General features: G+C 40.1%; 1 protein-coding gene across 1 annotated transcript in view; it reads right to left on the bottom strand.

The window, feature by feature from the left end:
* Window positions 1-1,115: 1,115 nt before the first annotated feature.
* The window catches only part of MMEL1 (membrane metalloendopeptidase like 1), a 93,227-nt gene continuing 73,185 nt past the window's right edge, over window positions 1,116-21,157 (bottom strand). Inside the window, exons 15-23 of the mRNA XM_066607389.1 lie at window positions 17,113-17,196; window positions 14,342-14,445; window positions 12,992-13,050; window positions 12,716-12,835; window positions 12,245-12,378; window positions 10,833-10,898; window positions 9,370-9,465; window positions 8,176-8,252; window positions 1,116-5,283 (exon numbers count right to left, since the gene is read on the bottom strand). Coding sequence (XP_066463486.1) covers window positions 5,184-5,283; window positions 8,176-8,252; window positions 9,370-9,465; window positions 10,833-10,898; window positions 12,245-12,378; window positions 12,716-12,835; window positions 12,992-13,050; window positions 14,342-14,445; window positions 17,113-17,196 — 840 coding nt within the window. The 3' untranslated portion in view covers window positions 1,116-5,183. The remainder of the gene's footprint in view (window positions 5,284-8,175; window positions 8,253-9,369; window positions 9,466-10,832; window positions 10,899-12,244; window positions 12,379-12,715; window positions 12,836-12,991; window positions 13,051-14,341; window positions 14,446-17,112; window positions 17,197-21,157) is intronic.

Here is a 21,157-nt window from a genome sequence, read left to right as displayed (position 1 = left end):
AGGGATGCCAGGTGTGTACACCTGTAGAATTATAAAGTTAGTTAGCAGGCCTGCTGCAGAAGATAAAGACTGCACAAAGGAAATTGGACTGTTTAAAAAAAATTCTGTTGCTCAAATTTCTGTTTATAAACTGAAATATTTTCACAGGTGGAAGTGGGCAAGCCTTACATAATACAGACATTGTCAAGAGGTTCTGTATGCTGTATTTCTAAAGTCCGTATTTCTAGTAAAAGAGTGTTAACGATATTACTTAGGAGGTACTACTAGGTATTAGCTGATAGCACAACATGATTTGGAGGTACAAGTTCAATTGCTTACCATAATCATTCTATTGTTAATCTTTATTTCTGTGTACTTTTGGTTACCCCATCTGCTGCATTGTATCCTTAACCCTTTCCAATCCACTGTCTGACATCTGAAGACATTCTGATTGAAGACTGTACAGCTCTGATGTCAGAAGACGTCTATCAGGGTATTCTCACTGTATTTTGCCTTCTGCTCTGTTGTCAGGGACCTCTCCAGCATGTCACATACCGCAGTACTGGCTCTAGCCAGCAGACGGCGCCATTGTATAATGGCAGAAAGAGAAAGCTACCTAGGAAACCCTGAATCTAAAATTGGATTGCAAAGGGTTAATCCTGCATCACTATATTTCCACCCACGACATGGACACCAATGACCTGCCCAAGGGAGAACAGCAGTCATAGATCTAACCCAATAGTAATTTTTCAATTAATTTTAGTATTGACTTCATAAGAGCAGCCTAATGGCTCAATGGTTAGCACTGCTTCCACGCAGCACTGTGATACTGGGTTCAAATCTGACCAAGGGACAACATTGGAAGGGAGATTGCATGTGCTCTGTGAATTTTTTCCCAGATTCCAAAAACCTAATGAGAAGTTAGTTTGCTCTTATGGAATTGGCCACAGTGTGTGTAACTGTTAGGGATTATCACATTGTGCGCCCCATCAGGGACTGATGGCAATCTCTGTACCTAATATGTTGGCGGTGTTTAAGCAACAGGAGTAAGTTTATTTTAAATAGAAAATGGTGTGATTAAAATGAGCAACTACCCCCAATGTGTACAAGGCACAAGCAAACTGAGAAATAAAAGAGGCCATTAACATGTCATTTTAATCAAAAATAATCGACACACAGTAATGACATCATATACCATCAAAACATGACATCGTAGCAATCTGAAAAGTACATACATTGCAATATAATTACTTATCTTCTACAGAAAGCCTGAGACGACACGTAGCACAAGTATGTAGATTTATATTTATATATACTTTTATTCTTTTTAAACAAAATTACATAGCTTTTGTATATATTTCTCTAAAACAAATCACTTTCAAGCAACTGTCTGATGTGTGAAAGTGAAAACTCCTGAATTTCATTGTTTTATAAAAAAATATTGAGCTTTGTGTATATTCTTGGATAGCACACTTCTGGGCGATGTCATTATTAAGTTTCTATATATATTTATATCTTATATATTACATGTCATCTTTATGTTCATTGACTTCATTAGATGTAATCTACATCAAACATACTTGCCAACACTCTCAATAGTCCAGTAAGGGGCAGGGTATATGCTAATTTGCATTCAAAATGGCTGTTCTTGTGTAACTACAGGACCTTTCTGAAATAAGGACTGAAGAGGCTTAAAGGGGTTGCCCAGTGAAAAATATCATGATGCAAACAGCTCAGTATGGTATACAAACATAAAAAGACATACTCACCAATCCCCTGATGCCCCCATTCCAGCAATGCCCAGTCCTTCACCCAGTCCCTTCAATGGAAGTCTTCAAACAGAGGCTGGACAAATATCTGTTTCGGATGATTTAGGGAATCCTGCTTTGAGCAGGGGGTTGGACCCGATGACCCTGGAGGTCCCTTCCAACTCTACCATTCTATGATTCTATCCTGTCTACTTTCTGCTGCAGTAATGAATATAGGGACATATAATCTTTGCACCCAATCGCCAACGAAAGAGGTGACCCGCTAAAGTCAGTGATTTGGCAGCATTCACATGGCTCTGTCATCACTCTAGCAGGAAACAGAGAGTGGCCAGGGACCAGCCGTCATTGGAATGGGAGCAGTGGGGTACCAGTGAGGCGAGTGTGCCTTTTCTATGTTTATATACCATTCTAAACTATCTGCATCATATTTTTTTGCTGTCCAATTCCTTTAAATTCCCCATGATTTTGGATTCAAATGTTGGTAAGTATGCATGAAATATATATTTATGTGTATGTAAATAATGTTTCTGTGCCCTAACTACTAGAACAGCAGAAATATAATATTGGTCATCATTGAAAGAATTATTCCAAATTCTATAGTCGGTGTCTTTCTAGGCATCAGAACACAGATAACTTTGTAAGTTTCCACTTCAGTTTATTGGACTAAATGCTATGTACTCCATTTGTACACAGTATTTAAACACTAAAAAATTAGCAATTGGGATGGATTACACATGTTTAACTCGTTTCTTTCTAGCTTGTAGTATACACTATAAGCTAGAGGACTGAATTTCTTGAAAAACCATTTAGCCCAACTGATGCGTTCTGCAGCTTGGAACGGGTGTTTATGAAACAACTTCCCAACTACAGAACCAAACTGCGCATGATGGTGTACATAGATTTTAAAGGAGTACTTCAGGCAAAGCTGATACACTGTATCATTTGTGCTTCCTGCCGGAGCTAAGGGGGCAGAGCATGACACAGGGATTTTGGCTTCATTGTTCTTGGAACCCTTGTGTCATGTCCCAACGCTAAAGGTCCTGCACTAAGTGCAACACAGAGGAGGAAATGCATTAACATAAATACCTAAAAAATATCTTATTAGGACAGAACATCATGTTCCTAAAACCCAGCACCATTTGCCCAATGTGCCCAAATGTGTTGAAAAAAGGTGGGCAGGGCTGAAGAGATCGCCTCAGTATTTTTACCACTTTACTAATATAGTATTTATTTAGGCTTTCATCATATTCATCAACAGAGCATGTGATAAGTTAATAGATGTACATATAGTGCATGGTACACTGGGAAAGGGTAGGGAGAGGCAGTCACCATCATCACCACCAGTGTATCTGTTTTACATGGGGTATTCCTTTAAACGGAACCGGTCATCACCTTTCAGCTCCAGAGGCGTAACTTGAAGCTCCCGGGCCCCGATGCAAAACTTGTAACAGGGCCCCCAACTATAATGCTTTACTTATAGTACTAGGCTCCCTATATGGAGAAGAGAGGCCTTATGGGCCCCCTAAGGCTCCTGGGCCCGGGTGCAACCGCATCCCCTGCACCCTCTATAGTTACGCCCCTGCTCAGCTCCATAAACTAAGTTATGGTGTGTATAGTATGTGTATTATACTCTCCTAGTCCCTCGTTCCTGCGCTGTCCCCTGGCAATGTCAGCATGTGTCAGCGGCTTGACTCTTTCTGCGTGCACATCTCCTATTCATCTTTATGAAAGAATCAAGCTGCTGACGCGCCACGACTTCGTAGGGGCCCAACACTAGAAGGTAGGAGCGGGGAATTATGAAACACAGTTCCCGGACTTCCTGTCACCTATACTATATGCCCCATAACTTATTTTATAATGCTTATAGTTGATGAGAGGTTCCCTTTAAGTGTATTCATCAATCAGGCAGTGAAAACAAAACTCTCCCAGTAGTCCTATACTCTCAAACGTCTCCAGCTTACTCATAAATCTCAGTGGCCCTATCATACTGTATGTTGGATGGTTAAGGGATTTTTTTTCAGCAAGGTCATATTTGTAAGAATTTTTGATAGGTTTTTATGTTTTAGTGTAGTATGTGGACAAATTAAACTAGGCCAACTCAAAACTTGGTCTATGTCTGTAAAAACATAACCATTTTCACCAAGAATGCCGGTGTCTCGCTGTATATTTTTTCATTTGTACATAATAAAGGGTGGGCAGAGAGTGATCTAGGCCCTTGTGGATTAAAGGTCTTGGGCTGTCTGCCAACTACGTTAGCCAGGATACATTTGATTTGGTTAATATAATGCATTTGAGGAGCGCTTATCACTTGAACTGTTTTTGCAGGCCTAGTCCATGGGCCATGGGCCCTAATACCCAAATGGTCAATCTTCCCTTTCATATAATGGGGTGGACTTCCTAATCCTGTCTAATATTTAGACAGCATAAACTTTAAGTAGTCTGATAATGCACAGAGACTCATGCTGTATGATAAATTTGGAACGTGTTTAGACACATTTGTCTAACTCCTATTGATTGGCTTAGGTTACACCAATATTTTGTGCCAACACTTTGTTGCAATGGTGGTGTATGTTAAGCCATGCCCCTTTGCCACCCTTTGCGCCCATGAGGCGCAAAAAGTATATAAAACTCAAAATAAATGTGGTACAAGGCATGTATGGCAGTTTTTTTGGCGCAATCTGAGCCAGAATTCTGATTCCGACACATTTAGCTTAGTAAATCTCTCCCAATATATTTCAGAGAATATCCGAGAAATGCTTTACAATTAATTGGGTTACATAAGATTTAACATTATATCTAATAAAAAAGTAGTAATAATTCTGCAAATTGTAGTGAAAAATTGCCATGTAGTCATAGAAGAGAGCACGCCATCTACAGGCAACAGGAAGGTATGACAATGCCATGAAGTAACAGTTATATTTGAATGATATGTGTCCGGCTGCCGAGGCTAACTTTACATGGAAAGCTGTATATAAGAGATAGTTTTGCTATCTTTCTTGTAATTCTTCCTCAAACTTTTTGTTTTGTATGTTTTTTGCAACAATGCGGCTCCTAGAAGACGTGAAATGAGAGCAATACAGACATACATGTTATCAAAAGCCATGTCAACTTGAGGAAAAAATACATCCTCTTGGAACTAGTCTTTGAAAACCTGACAGAAGTTTTTTATAACAGTCAAGCCATTAAACAGTCATTTCTACCGCAACTTTATCCATGGGACATACTGCATAAAACATTTAACACTTGTGTTTGTGTCATAGGCATCCTTAACCAGTATGTCTGCCGCTTTGCTTGTCCCTGACTCGCTACACACACCATGGCTCTGACCTGATCAGAGGGAAATACCAGGCACATCATTGGCTAAAACTGTTCAATATGTATAAGCCAGCCCAGTATACATTTTTACGTTGACTTTTTAAAGATCAAGACTTGAGACTACCAGACTCGGCATCTTTCTACAGGGTGCATCATAGTGCCTTTCTTGCAGTTAAATTCTTTAGAGAAATCTTCAAAGTTTTGTAGGGATCCCATCACCCTGAAATACGGAACATGGATTACCAAACGTGAATGGTGAGAGGCTTAAAAAGTCACTAAATTCTAGCAGATATATGACTTTGTCACGTTTTACACAATAAAAGTTGTGTGCATGCTTTGATAAATTCCTCCCTATAGAAAATCTAGAAGAAAGCGATATGGATATATAATAAAAGAGGAAGGTGTAGAATAAGGAGGAGAGGAACTCGTAGACACATTTAATACAATGTTTAAGAAAGAGGAAGAGAAAAAATCAAGAAGATGGAATAGAATAAAAAGGAGAACAAAGAAAAAGAAAGATAAAGAGAAGACAATAAAGGAGGAGAATAAATACAAAGTAGTACTAGAAGAATATGTATAATAGATAGAACAGTAGAGCACCACAAAAAAAACTAATCAAGAATCATTTTCGGTGAACAGATAGTCCACACTAATTTGCACTGATACAAACTAAAGAAGAAACAGTCTAAGGAAAAGTAAATCTGGCACACCAAAACCTTATGAAAAACTATGCTTTAAGGTGCATTCAGGCGAGCATGTTTATGTGTGTACATACGTGCGCACATCACCACGCGTCTGTTAGAACCATTGGTTCCCTAGGGTGTGTTCACATGTCCGTGTTTTACAGGCGTCAAACGCAGGTACCTGTAAAACATAGTACGTGCATGCACCATAGGAAACCAATGGATCAATAAATTCAATGAATGGAGAGCGCTGCCTGTGATTGGCTGAGCATTCAGCCAATCAGGCGCAGCCCTTTTAGCAGGTGGAGATTTTAAAAGAACTTCAATACAGTGTCGGGGACCAAGCGGCTAGACGTGCCTGAGCCCTGGCAGCAGCGGAGAGGTGAGTATATATATATTTTTTATGCAACAGATAGGAATGATTTTCAGGGAAGGGCTTTAAACATAAGACCTTCCCTGAAAATCACTGCAGGGTTTGCCAGCAGACCATTGCTTTCAATGAGGCCGCTGGCAGCAGCCGCGGCCCCATTGACAGAAATACTGCACAGACCTGCATTCAAGTGCATTTGTGCACGTACGTGGGTGCGCCGGTTTTGCGCACACCTATATACGCACCAGCACACGCTCGTCTGAATGCACCCTTAGGTGGTAAACAACATACAGCACAATTTATTTTGAGAAATGCACATAAATACACCACATTTAAAAATATTTAAGAAAGTGTACACAGACACAATGTGTGAAACTGGGGCACTCAGCAAAATAAGGCGTCCACCCCCACCATTTACACTTATAGGATTTTGCATTAAAAAATGCCTCCAACCATAAGTAATAAATACTTGCTAAGAGCTCAAATGACAAAAAGATACAAAATACAAAATACATATGCTATAGCAACAACCATTTCATATCCCAGAACAGGTCCTAGTGGATGCAAAAAAGAGTTGTAAAGCATATATATAAGCAACCATGAATATCAGTCTAAGCCTGAGGCAACCATTGCAAAAGAACATAATGATATGGAGTGGTATGATTTGCTCCATTCATCCGTATATGCTCTTTACTATTTGTAACATATTCCTAAACAAATCATACTTGTGCCTCGATGCGATGTTTGACAGTTCGGCGCGTGTATCCCTCTGTGAACTGGCATTGATTCTACCACCATCCTGCATTGATTACTTTTGCTTAGTGTGTGTTCTTTGGGTTGTGTGAGATGCCAGGATCATATGCGGCTGACTGCTTGATACAAGCTCATTGTATAATGAGGCATGACTTTCTCTGACACTTCAGTCTTATGTGTGTGTTATTTTGGCCATGACGCCATGATTTGGTGGGCACGCCTCAGGCCTCTTGGACTATGAGAAAGTATTGATTGGGGAGTTCATTTGGGAGTAATGAGAATCTTTTGCTATAACTACAACCTTGTACTATTTACTCATTCCTGAGGAAGCCACCCCAGTAGTGGCGATACACATGGGGTTAAATACACCCCTTCCATTGCATCCTTTTTAAATGTTTATTTGATCATTGATCAATAATCATTGTTGCTTAAGGGCTCTTGCTGGTGGGTTTTCCTTGTTTAGGGTTCTGGATTTCAGCTGTGCAATTCTGCAGGGAGTGCTTCACACTTAGACTGATAGTCGTGGTTGTTTATGCTTCCACTATGACCTGTTCTGTATAGAATGGTTACTGCTATAACAGGTCATATTGAGCTCTTAGTTAGCATGTATTACTTTGGCTAGAGTCATTTTATTATAAGATTTTATAAGGGTAAAGGGTGGGGATGCACTCCTTATTTGGGGTGGGGTGGGGGGAGGGGTGACCCAGTTTTATACCTTGTGTCTATGTACACCTTTAAACATTTATAAATGTTGCATATTTATGTCCATTTTTCAATACAAATTGTAAGTTGCTTACCATCTAAAATATAGTTTTTTTTGTATTTTTTTCATATGCTCTTTCTTCTTGGGTTAGTATTAGTAGAATAATAGGATGAAGAGAAGGGGGAAAAGAGGTATGAAAAGTTAATGAAGTAGTAAAAGGAAGAGAATGGAAAGAAAAGGATGAATAAATAGAAGTCATTGAAAAAGTAAGGCAAGACAAGAACAAGAACAAGAGATAAATGATAAAGGGAAGATGAGTAACGATGGAGAAGACAAAAAAGAATACTGTACAGAAATAAGAGACGAAAAGTGGTTGAAGAGGACTCAAGAAATGAGGAGAAAGAAGAACAGAAGGCTCAAAGAGGAAGCAAAGGAAGAGAAGGAAGAAAAAAAGAACAATATAAGAATATGCAATAGAAGAAGGAAACAAAGACAAATAGAACGGGATAAAAAGAGGCAAAAAGAAGAAGAAACTATATTTGTACTGTACGATCACTGACCACACGTATATAATAAATGAGTGTGTTAAGATAAGCTGCTCACCTGTATTTAAATGGACTGTGCACGTCTGTCTTTATGGAGTGCCTGGCGTACTCTGGCCGATAAGATCCACACCATACCTGTGTGTACGACATGGAAAAGGTATCAATAACCTATATTAGACCAACAGTACTGCCTAGTGATACGGAATAAACACCAGAACTCTGTATTATCTCTACAGTAATCCCTAACTATATGGAGTAAGTTTTAATAAGATGATTTATTATACTCAATGGTATTGCCTAGACATGGGAATAAGTATCAATAAGCCTTCTTCACACATGTGCTATGTATTTCCATTGTCAGCTCAAAAGGGGAAGCCTCTGACATAGATGTGAACAAAGCCTAACCCATATTATACCAACTGTACTGCCTGATAAAATAGAATAAGTATCGTAATCCTAACAGTACTGCCCAGTATATAGAATAAGTATTAATAACTTTTATTACACTAACAGTATTGCCCAGTTATGTGGAATAAGCATCAATATCACTTATTCCCTATTAATAGTCAGTACTGTCGGTATAATAAGCATGAGTAACTCCTATTACATAGTAGTACTGCCAAATAACATGGAATAAGTATCAATAACCCTTATTTCCTATTAATAGTCAGTACTATCGGTATAATAAGCATTAGTAACTCATATTACATAATAGTACTGCCAAATAACATGGGATAAGTATCAATAACCCTTATTTCCTATTAATAGTCAGTACTATCGGTATAATAAGCATGAGTAACTCATATTACATAATAGTACTACCAAATAACATGGAATAAGTATCAATAACCCAATAACCCTTACAATACCAACAGAACTGCCTAGTAATATGGAATAAGTATCCATAATGTATATTATACAACAGCACTGCCCATGGAATAATTATCAATGACGCCTTTTATACTTACAGTGTGGCCTACTAATATGAAATAAGTATGAAAATCCCATATTATTACAACAGTACTTCTTAGTAATATGGAGTAAGTTCTAATAACCCTTATTATACCAACAATACTGCCTAGTAATATGGAATAAGTACCAGTAAACCATACAATAAAAGCAGTGCAACCTAGTAACATAGAAGTATTAAAACCCTCTATTATACAAATGTATGGTAATATGAATATGTGTCAAAACCCAATATTATAGCAGAAGTATTACACAGATACGCAAAAGGACAATTTGGAGCCACCTGTGCAAAGTTCAGGAAAAAAAGTTGCTTGTGTGTCAGGTCCAGTCCAGGTAGCTTAGGCTCTCTACCATGTCTCTCCACCCATTTCAGATATGCCTATAAGACAACCATAAACACGTAAATAGCTATGCCATCAATCAAATCTTTAAGACATAGTAACCAGGGTTCTATGCATCTATGGCCAACCTATAAGTAGATGTAGATGCTATCGGTCATTAGAGTTGTCTGATATCTAGAGCCATAACTATAGTGAATGTTGAGGTAGCAGTCCCTTTTGGGCCCTGGTGTCTGGGAGAAACTAAATGCTCTTCTGCTACATAAGAACATACCACTGTTGGGTCAGAAAGAGTATAGTTTCTCCTTAATGAGAGCACCTAGAAGATGTATGGGGAGACTTATAAGGCCATCCATGCTTCTCTGGGAAATATTCAAATGGGAAGATGGAACAATACCTCTGCAGTGTCACCTATTGAAAGGTAGCATTCTTCCAAGTCAATGTGAGACTCTTTAAAAAAGTATTTGAACAATGACTGTGAATTGTAAGCCAAAGCCAGAAACTATGCACAGACAGCTGTTTCGGGTGATTGCCCCTCATCAGCCTCCATTAGGTTTCTGGCTTGGTTAGTGAGAGGCTGTCTGTGTATTCTGGTTTTGGCTGACAACTCCTAGTCATTGTTACAAGACTTGTTTAAATAGTCTAACATTGACTTGCAGGAATACTGCCATCCAATAGCTGGCACTGCAGAGGTATTGTTCCATCTTCCTATTTGCACATTTCCCAGAGGAGCATGGATGGTCTTATAAGTCTCCTCACACATCTTCTAGATGCTCTCCTTAAGGAGAAATGATACCCTTCTTGACTCACCTCTATAGGCCTTTCACTAGACACGTGAGGGACCTACTGCACACTGATGAGGGGCAATCACCCCGAAATGGCTGTCTGTGTATGATTTCTGGCTTTGGCTTACAATTCCCAGTCATTGTTACAAGACTTGTTTAAAGCATCCAACATTGACTTGCAGGAATGCTACCATCCAATAGGTGGCGCTGCAGAGATATTGTTACTCCTCACTCTTGTAAGTGAAACATAGTAGGTGGTGGGAGGTTGTTTTGCAGTGGGGTTCAGGAACTTCAAGTTACACTTCTTCTTTATTTGTGATATATCATTATTATATAAGGAGACTGGAGAATCTTGCAGGAGAGTGTTGTCAAAATCAAATTAAAAAAACGTTAAAAGCCCAAAATACAGCGAGAACCCGAGAGAGCCAGCTGCATTATTAGGTTTACACTGTAACTAACTCGTCATGGAAGATTGCAGATTTGACCATATTAAGCAGTGTGTCGCTTCCTAAGCACCATGAAGAACATTAATTATTGTGACATTTCAATGTCAGAACCCTGTCACTCTCCATCCACTGCTACCAGCAATAATGGGACAAAGAATGAACCTTAACATATTTTACCTTGTATGCCTGTCGGACACCGCCATTATCTGCAATATTTTCTCCCAGGGTAATGATACCGCTTACCTAAAAATGAGAAGTTATGATTTCATATAATTTATGCTGTGCCCTGAGAAGTCTCATCCTCAGCCTAATGTAACACTTTATACAGATAGAAGATTTAAGGTCAGTGGATCATAAAGCAGAGATGAACCACCAAAGATAGAATTTCAAGTCTGTCTTTCAAGACCTAAGATGTCATTGGCATATTTGAGAGGAAAATCAAGTGATAAGTGTCTATATGTAGAGGTAAGAGCAGCTCAGACTCTCTGGTGTGCATGGCTCATCCCTGTATTACATGGATAGTCATTAGAGATGAGCGAGCGTACTCGGAAAAGCACTACTCGCTCGAGTAATTTGCTTTATCCGAGTATCGCTGTGCTCGGGTCTGAAGATTCGGGTGCCGCTGCGGCTGACAGGTGAGTCGCAGCGGGGAGCAGGGGAGAGCAGGCGGGGGAGAGGGAGAGAAAGATCTTACCTCCGTTCCTCCCCACTCTCCCCTGCAGCTCCCCGCTCCGTGCCGGCACCCGAATCTTCAGACCCGAGCACAGCGATACTCGGATAAAGCAAATTACTCGAGCGAGTAGTGCTTTTCCGAGTACGCTCGCTCATCTCTAATAGTCATTCATTTGAATGGCCAGAATGTAATACCACATTCCCCCAGCAGTGGCCACTGCAGGGAGAAACTGTATGGCTGGTTGTAACTTCCCCTTGTGCTATCAGCTGATTGACAGTGCCAAGAAGTTTGCCACTTTTTAAAAATTTTTGATCAGTGGTGGTGCAAGATCACAAGCTTCACCAATGTCATACTCTTATAGGCAACTATGACTAATCAGAATATCATGTTTTACTGAATTCCCCGTTTAAATAGTGTGGCCAAAATTGTATCTTAATGCTCTGGGTATTCTGTTTGGTAGAGACTCAGGATACAGAGAGACAATTAACATTTTGGTTAGGCAGTCACTGAAATACTTTTATGCTTTACTAGAAACACCCTCAGACAGATTAGCTTTAGGGTATGTCTTCTTGCTCTACAGAGCCAAGAAATGTATTGCAAAATTAGGTCTAGAAATTTGGGGATTTTTTTCTTGCTTTTTGTCATAGCCAATTAGAAATTCTTTTAATGTTCCAGGTTGCTTACTACAAAAACATTCAAGATCACCCCCATTATATTGTCTGTACTGTAACTATAGCTCAAGGAGCAGTGGGATAACAGTCTATAAAAACAACAAAAAGTACCCAATCATCTTCAACTACTAATTCAGCTTTATATCTGTCTGGTTGGTCAGCTGAGTCTATTCCACAGACTTATTCAGTCAACTAATAAGAGACTGTTGATAGTGTGCTTTGAGAAATAAAAAAAAAACACTCACATTTTGCCCTCCAGCCAAATCCCAGGTGTAATTGCCGTACTGGTAGACCATGCATCGAGACTGGTCTTTGAAATGCATTGCAGAGAAGTTACTCCACCAATCAAACATATTTCCATCCTTGTCAAAATTCCTTCCTGTTAAATAACAGAGAACACGCTAGATCACATTTCTGGCATATTGGTTACTTTGAGTAGCACTGCTCCGAAACTGTGTTGTGGGAAAATGATCAAGGAGAAAAAACCTTGAAAAAGCCTAAAACTTTAAAAAAAAGTTATTTTTTTTGTTTCCAAATGGACCACAAGGGTGGACTGAATGTTGTACCAATGAATGGGATGACCCCAAAATTTGTTTGGGGGGGGGGGACTCTAATGCAGCTTCATAAACTGGCAGTTCCATAAATACACAACTGGTGATACTGGTGGTACTTTGATGAATTAATATTATAATCAATCAACTGCTTTTTATCATTACCATTATCATCAAAGCCGTGAGTGATTTCATGACCAATGACCATTCCGATCCCACCAAAGTTCAATGCTTGGGGCTGTTGTTTGCTGAAAAATGGAGGCTGAAGGATCCCAGCAGGAAATACTGTAAAAATGGTAGAATATTACAATGGTAATGATTGCATGTGAGTTAATAACATAAATAAGGGTGGGCTAGGTGCATAATATGTGCGAGTACAGTATGGTAAGAGGCTTAAGCTATAGCTCAACACTAACAGATAAAATTTTTGGATTAGCTCACCAATCTGGTTCCGATTGGGGGAATAGAAGGCATCGGCTACTGCTGCACCAATTATCCAACTAGTACAGAGTAATAGAGAGACAGTTATTAGGGTAACACAGTCCTCCAGCGATTCTTCTTGTCTTTATATTCAGATGGAAAATGGTGAAGTATAAATATTACATGTTTTGTTCCAATCAAAGGTGAACCTCATGCAAATTACGTAGGGATGTCAATACTCAACACTGGTTGCCCATCCACCATAGAGTGCAATTCAAACTCCTCCCTCTCATCCATAAAGCTCTTCAGAGTGCTGCACTACCCTATATCACCTCCATCATCTCTGTCTACCACCTACACATGATCTCCATTTTGCTAACAACACTATGTTCCGCCTTAAATGGGCTTATCCAGTTGGAAACTATTGATGGCTTATTCGTAGGACAGGTCATGAATAGTAGATCACTAGGGTTTTACCACCCAGGACCCCTGTTGATCAGCTATACAACAGACTGGTATGCTCATGCACTGAGCTGATGTCTGTAGGAAGCAAAAAGCTCCATTCCCACTGCAGTGCCCAGGCTTGGTATTACAGACACAACACCCATTCCCTTCAATAGGAGGTTTGGCTGTAATACCAAACCTGAGCACTGCAGTGGGAATGGAGCTATCTGTTTTCTGTAAAAATCAGCTCAGTTTACAAGCACATGTGCCCAGTGAATAGCTGATTGGCAGGAGTCCCAGGCGACAGACTACAGCTGATCTACTATCCATGTTCTGTAGTCCGAATAGGTCAACAATAGCTTACAACTGGACAACCCCTCTTATCCATACCTCCCATTTCCGTCTCAAGGATTTTTCCAGAGCTACACCAGTTCTCTGAAATGCGCTACCCCAGGCAATTAGGTTAATCTCCAACACCCACAGTTTTAAGTGTACCCTAAAAATACATCTCTTTAGGGAGGCCTATCACATTCCCTAATCTAATTCTTCTCTGTGTACCCCTCTTCTACATTCACAATCGGAACCCAACCCTCTCATCCCACCATCCCCTTCACCTCTTACACTTTACATCAGTATGTATATAGATATTCGCTGGTCACGGCTCATACAGCTTTATGTATAGTACCCCAGATATCTAAAAGATGGCTGGACCACCCTACAGAACAAGCACTTGTACCTTTCAAGTCACCCCTATTTCTTTATAGATGGTAAGCTCGTGAGCAGGCACTAACTCCTATCTTCAAATCCTTTAGTCGTCTAATACTGTATGTAATGTCTGATTTTCTCTTTTTATGTACCTTTGGATTGATATAGTGGTACAGAATATGTTGCACTATATAAATAGAGAATATTATTATTATTACTTACGCATCGGGGTCAACCGGCTCTCTTAGCTTTTTTAGGCTTTTTTGTGCTGTGGCTTTTAGGATTTCCAGTATATTCTCAAAGTATTTCTCTTCACTGAAGCTTAACTGTGGAAAAATAGGAAAGGAAAGATCTGTATTTCATGCATTAGATGTATCCAGCTTGATCCGTGTTTTTTATGAAGCCATTATATTTGTCAGGCTGACTTTCAATACTATTCAGCTTGTGAAAGCATTGCAATTACGCTGACCTTCCCTCTCCTGTATAAGCATTTTATGAAAACGCTCAGAGCTGTCACAAGTACTGTTCAAGTTACTGCAAATCAAAGGAACTCCTGCCAGATGTCTGTGACCTGGAGAAGATGGCTTAAACCGCAGGAGCCAAAACAAATGACTCTCAAAGCTATTTTAAAATGCGTGGCGGTGAGGAGCTGTCTTTCTTACTTGAATTATTATGTCACAATTAAAACTGACTTCAACTCTTCCTGTATCCTCTAAAGAAAACAGAGATTGGGAAGAACATACTAACAAGCGGGCTCGGAACTAAAGCGGCAATTATCTACTGAGGGCTGCCAATTTCACGTGTAGGGGGATAACAGCGGAGATCTCAAGCACATTGTAGAGGCCCAGCTGTGACCCCAACACACTGCGCCGTGTCAATTCTTCATTATAGCGGAAACTTCAAAATAAGAAAATAGGACAATAAGGATTAAAGGAACACTCCAAGCTAAACTGGTGCAGGGGCTGGGGAGCAGGGGGGTCTATTTTTTGGTGTTCATTGCATCACTGCATTATGCTCCACCCCCTCAGTGGATGCATTTTGATTGGGGTGCTCTTTTAATGTTGCCTTTTGGCCATGCAAGCTAGTTGTTCTTACCAGAAGGTTCCCCCCTTCCCCTCCTGTACTAGAACAGAGGTCTCCAACTCCAGTCCTCATGGAGCCCCAACAGGTCATGTTTTCAGGATATCCTATAGTAAGAACATCTGTGGCAATGTCTGAGGCGCTGACAATAATTACATCACCTGTGCAATACTGAGGAAATCCTGAAAACATGACCTGTGTGGGTCCATGAGGACTGGAGTTGGGGAACACTCTACTATTAGATAAGACTAAAAGAACTGGTGGTTTGGTGCAAAACTCTAAATGTGAAAGAGATATTAAAGATTATGCAGAGCAAAACTTCTTCTTTATTAAATAACTTGCGTGGCCAGCATGGAAAAACACATTTCGGGGCAAAACCCATTCATCAGCTGGTTAGGATATACAGACAATTGGAGATGTAGGGATGTTGGGGTCCCAGAAGTCAAGGGGGATCCCGACAACCTGTGTGAAGTGGGGCATCCCTAGGTCTCCAGTTGTCTGTATATCATAGCCAGCTGAACTGATGAAGGGGTTTTGCACTGAAATTCGTTTTCGATTCAGTCTATGCACGTTATTTAATAAAGAAGACGTTTCGCACTGTATCATCTTTAATATTTCTTTCACATTCAGTGTGTTGCGCCATTACCACCAGTTCTTTTAGTCTTATCCTCCCTTTCACTCACACCCACTCAGGTGTTGCATTATCTGGTAGGCGGCACCTCTACTATTTTTTTAGTACCATCAGAAGCTTCCCAATTCTTGCATTTTCTTTTACCTATCACAATTGTACGGGTTTTGCTCCCCATTTTTTCTTTTTCTGCATTCCCCTTCTGTACCAGTCCTTTGCAGGTAGTAAATTAATGTCTTCCAACAGTCCTAGATTTGGAGGATAGTCCTGGTTTATGGATTCTGTACCGCAGTTCTGGAAGGCAGTAGACATCTCCCAAAAAGATGGATATACCGCCTGGGCAGCCATGAATGGAATAAAATACAAAACAGTATATATTCACCCTTTTTGGTTGCCCCATAGCTCTGGTCTGCCCCGCTCAGGTCTTCGACTTACTTCCAAGTAGTGGGAGATTATGTGCCATCTAGAACATGATGGCTGTTGCCAATCATTGGCCTCAGCTGTTCCAATGCTAAGACTGGGGATTGACCGCAGCAATTACGTAACAAGCTAATGCTACCCTGAAGTGGGCAGGGGATGGTGTGGTGTGGACCAGACCGGAGGTGAATATACTGTTTTCTTTATATTTTACTACATAAAAGGGGACATTATTGAGTGTGGGAATGCGGTGACATTATTACTGGGGGAATGTGAGGGCATTTTTACTGAGGGAGGCATGTGGGTGGACATTGTTACTGTTAAGGGACATAAAGGAGCATTATTACTCACCTGGGGCACCATAACTGTGAGGGAATGATGGGCACTATTACTGTTGAAGGGCGTGGCTTATCCTAAAAGGGGCGTGGTCTAACATAAAGATTTTATTTCTAAACTGAGATTAGCACAGTTAGCAGAAATCAGCTAGGTGGTTCTTTGACAATCACTGAGTTCTCCAACAGCAGATGGAGCAGATCTACTCTGAAAGCCACTTCTGTTTGATTGGAAGGAGCTCTTTGTGAGTGATTGCTGATCACTATAGAAGGTCATTTGGATGCCAGGACCTTGTCATGGGAATCCACTATTCTTTAGACAGTGGACTCTCTCTTCTTCTAGCCCTTCTGACAATAACAGCATTGTTTGAAAATTGTAAAACATCACTTGATCGCACTTCAAGATCTACTTAGTGGTAAGGCTACTTGTATGCTAGCACTATCCATTACCGAGTATTACAGTTTCCAACATTGTTGTATCCACACTTCTTTATAAGAGTAGAAGGGCCCCAATAAATCACCAATAATGTACTTACTGCTGCTAACTCCTGGTCCAATTTATCGTTCTGATCTTCTAGAATATAGTCTGGATAACCAATTTGCTCTTTAATTGACAGTGCCTGTAAAATATTCAATAAAATAGCATTGTGAGGATATGTATACAGTGGTGCTGGAGCCATTGGTGGTCACTGCGCACTTCTTCTACCACTTTTTATCTATCACAGTTCTATCATGTAGACATCTACAGTGTTCACGGTACACACTTCACATCTGCAGAAATCCCAATTGCAGTAATAGTCAGTCCCAAAAAAATTCCATTATTAATGGTTGTAAAACTTGAGATGAAGTTATCATTATAGTCTTGTTCAGTATAAGTGGAAGCTTGCTGTAATCTGACACGTATTTTGCTTATGAAAAACTGGTTCATTGGAGCTCCGTTTTTCTGATACAGAGATCTAATTTCCCCGGTATGTATAACAAAGTGACACTAAATACCAACTTCATACGTCCGATAATTCCGGTGCCTGGGTAGACGCTCCTTCTAGTGGCTGCTATGCAGTTCTACATGCTAGAGCTCCCTCTAGTGGTCAGTGGCAGGCATTACATTCAATTTAGAAGACTTCCCTATGATGCCATGTGTTTCAATAGTATTTGTAAGCTGTGATTGGCAATTCATGAATCTGAACTTGGACTGGTAGTTAATTTATAAACCTTTGCCCGTGACCCTGACTCGTGCTTTTCTACCGTTTTTGAACATAAGCCCATGACCCTGATCTTGGCTATTCTCTGAATCTGAAACTAATGAAAAGGAGTCCAATATATTTAGTAAGGGTTCTGTCAATGTGGGCTGTGCCTGCAGTTACAAGCGCTGGCCACTACACAGAGGTCGGCGCGGAGACTTCCGCTGCTTCAGCTCCAACAGTGTATTTGGGGCACTGACAGCAGGCACCCACTCAGCTGATCGGCCGGGGTCCTGAGCGATGGACCACACCCAGTCAACTATTGATGACCTATCCTAGGGATAGGTCATCAATAGTATTCTCCATGGAAAACCCCTTTAACAAGTTTGGTGCATCTTTAGATGTCCATATTCAAGAAATGTAGGTATAGGCCAGCTGTGAATTGGTGTAGATTTGCACTATAATTTGTCAGTTTCTGGTGTAAACGATAGTAAATATGTCTGCCTGTAAAAGACCATTTCCCTCCACTAAGCCCCAAACACTTTGCTCAGCACTTAGGAAAATGTCCAGAGAAGTGCAAAAAGTTGCTAACTATTGCTCATCTCTGCTTTACACTACAATTTGTGACATTTTGCCACAATTATCGTGTACAACCTTTGGTCAATTCTTCTCTATGTAGGGAATTTTGAGATTTGTATCACAGAAGCAATGCTATATAGATATATTAAGAAATTAATCAGTATAGAATGATAGACCTAAAATGGGCATGGTGTTAAAAGATGAAGATTCTCATTAAGATCTATTATCAATTATTATTAGCATTCCCCAAGAGTTATCATTTCTGGAATGTAAATGTTCTACACGAGCAGCTGTTTTCTTTTCTTGTTTTGCAGTTTTACAAGACTTTTCAAAACCGGACCTGTCTTGGAGCTAAAGCAGTGTGTGCCAGGAGGAGACCACACACCAGGAGAAGCAGAATATGCTCATCCATCTCCATCTCATTGATTAAACATTGGATTCCTGATACGGGACTTGATGAATTCTTTAATCAAGTGTTATAAATTAATTTGTATAACATGTTGATTTCTTAAAGTAATACCCACCCCCTGCTGAGTGTGCTACATAAGTGCCTGTGCATTTCATCATCTACATGTAGTGTTGTGGGAATGGGAAGCATTTAAAGAAAGCAGGAGACCAGGATGGATGAACACAGAATCTAAACACATCCTAGAAAGGAAAAGAATATGTTTATCAAATGGAAAGAGGGGGGAATATCTCAAGAAGAATATAATGTGGTCTGTAGAAAATGCAGGGCAAGTGTCAGAAAAAGCTAAAGTTAATAATGATTTCAGGCTTGCAAGAGAAGACTAAAACAATAAAAAATAATTTGGGGGGTATGTCGAAAGAAAAGTCAAAGATACTATAGGATTTTTACAGGATGAGGGCTCAGTCACACGGGCGCATCCGGGCGCCGATGCGCCCATGTTACTGCAGGATAATATGGCCGCACTGCAGGTACAGACGACTCTCCACACCGCCGGAAGAAAGAACACATGACCGGCTCCATTGCCGGTCATGTGTTCTTTCTTTCGGCGGTGCGGAGAGTCGTCCGCACCAGCAGTGCGGCCGCTATCCGCACCTGCAGTGCGGCCGTCGTCTTCGTGCAGTAACACGGGTGCATCGGCGCCTGAATGCACCCTTGTGACTGAGCCCTGAAAATGGTGAATTGGTTAAAAAATGAAGCTGAGCGGACTAAAATTTTAAATTCCTATTTGTGTCTGTTTTCTCTCAGAAAGTAGATGTAACATCAACTGATCTTTCCTGTGCTAGGGAAGGAAGAATACAAGCTAACTATAAGCAGAGAGATGGTGAGGGAACACTTAGCTAACTTCAATGAATTCAAATCTTCAGGTCCAGATGAATTACATTCTAGGATACTGAAGGAAGCAGCAGAGGTAATTGCTAAACCACTCGCCATAGTCTTTGAAAATTCTTAGAAAACAGGAGAAGTCCCAGAAGATTGGAGAAGGGCAAATGTTGTCCCTGTCTTCAAAAAAAAAGGGAAGAAGGCAGACCCAGGTAACTACAGGCCTGTGAGCCTGACTTCTATACCGGGAAAGGTCATTGAACAAATTATTAAACAGTATATATGCAAATACTTGGATGAGAATGAAGTAATTGACCAGATCCATCATGGGTTGTAACAAACAAGTCATGCCAGATGAATCTTATTTCCTTTTATTACAGAATCATTGCCTGGGTTGATTAGGGAAATGCTGTAGATATAGTATATCTTGACCTTAGTAAAGCATTAGACAAAGTATCTTATGCCATACGTTTTGAAAAAAATGACCAAATATAAGATTGACAAGGAAACTGCAAGTTCAGAGAAAAGCTACCAGATTGGTGAGCGGTCTGCAAACCATCTCCTATGAGGAACAAATAAAGGATCTGGGGATGTTTAGCTTGCAAAAAAAAAGGCTGAGAGGAGACTTAATAGCTGTCTACAAATATCTCAAGGGCTGTTACAGTGCAGAGGGATCAGCCCTATTCTCATTTGCACAAGGAAAGACTAGAAGCAATGGGATGAAACCAAAGGGGATGGGATACAGATTAAATTAAAAAAAACAACACATTTTGACAGTGAGGGTGATCAATGAACAATGGGTGATGGCGAGTTCTCCGTCAGTGGAAGCCTTCAAACAGAGACTGGAACAGACACCTGTCTGGGATGATTTAGTGAATCCTGCATTGAGCAGGGGAATGGACCCTTCCAACTCCAAGATTCTATGAGTCTATGTTTCCCTGATTTTCTCAGTTGCCCACTGTAGAACCATTTAGAGCTGTAAATGTAATTCAAATCTTTTGACTTTGACTATGAGACATTCAGGTTCTATTTAATAAGGTCCAGAACTTTATAAGGAGCTTGAAAATAATCATATGGACATTAGAAGGATAATCATTAGTGATCTATGTTGTATTTGGTTATCTTATCACTAGGTTATCATGAACCAAGCTAGAACATGGTCTTTATGGCTAGTGATGACTAGTTTCTTGCCACTGACAGGCATAAATAATTAATGTGGGCCAAAGATAAATCAAATAGAACTCTACACTTTTTGTTAATCATTTTGAATCACATCAGTAAGTGTTGACATTGGTATCATTGCTACCATGTTGATGACAGACATGGTGGATGCATTATCTGTCGTGATCGGTTATGACCTGATTGATGGATTCACCTTTTCCTAATTGACTTACTGTATAATGAGTCCATTAGGTTTCAGTTTAATACTGTGTATAATAACAAAATGTCAAAGACAAAAAGAAAGCTGACGGAAAAGAAATGTGAACAGAACATTGGAGGACTAAAGCTGCAAAATGGCCACTTAGACTTGGT

Source organism: Eleutherodactylus coqui, chromosome 6 (genome assembly GCF_035609145.1).
Source record: "Eleutherodactylus coqui strain aEleCoq1 chromosome 6, aEleCoq1.hap1, whole genome shotgun sequence".
In the NCBI taxonomy this organism is placed as follows: domain Eukaryota; kingdom Metazoa; phylum Chordata; class Amphibia; order Anura; family Eleutherodactylidae; genus Eleutherodactylus; species Eleutherodactylus coqui.
Note: the sequence above shows the minus strand (reverse complement) of the source record. Positions and strands in the feature narration are given on the sequence as shown.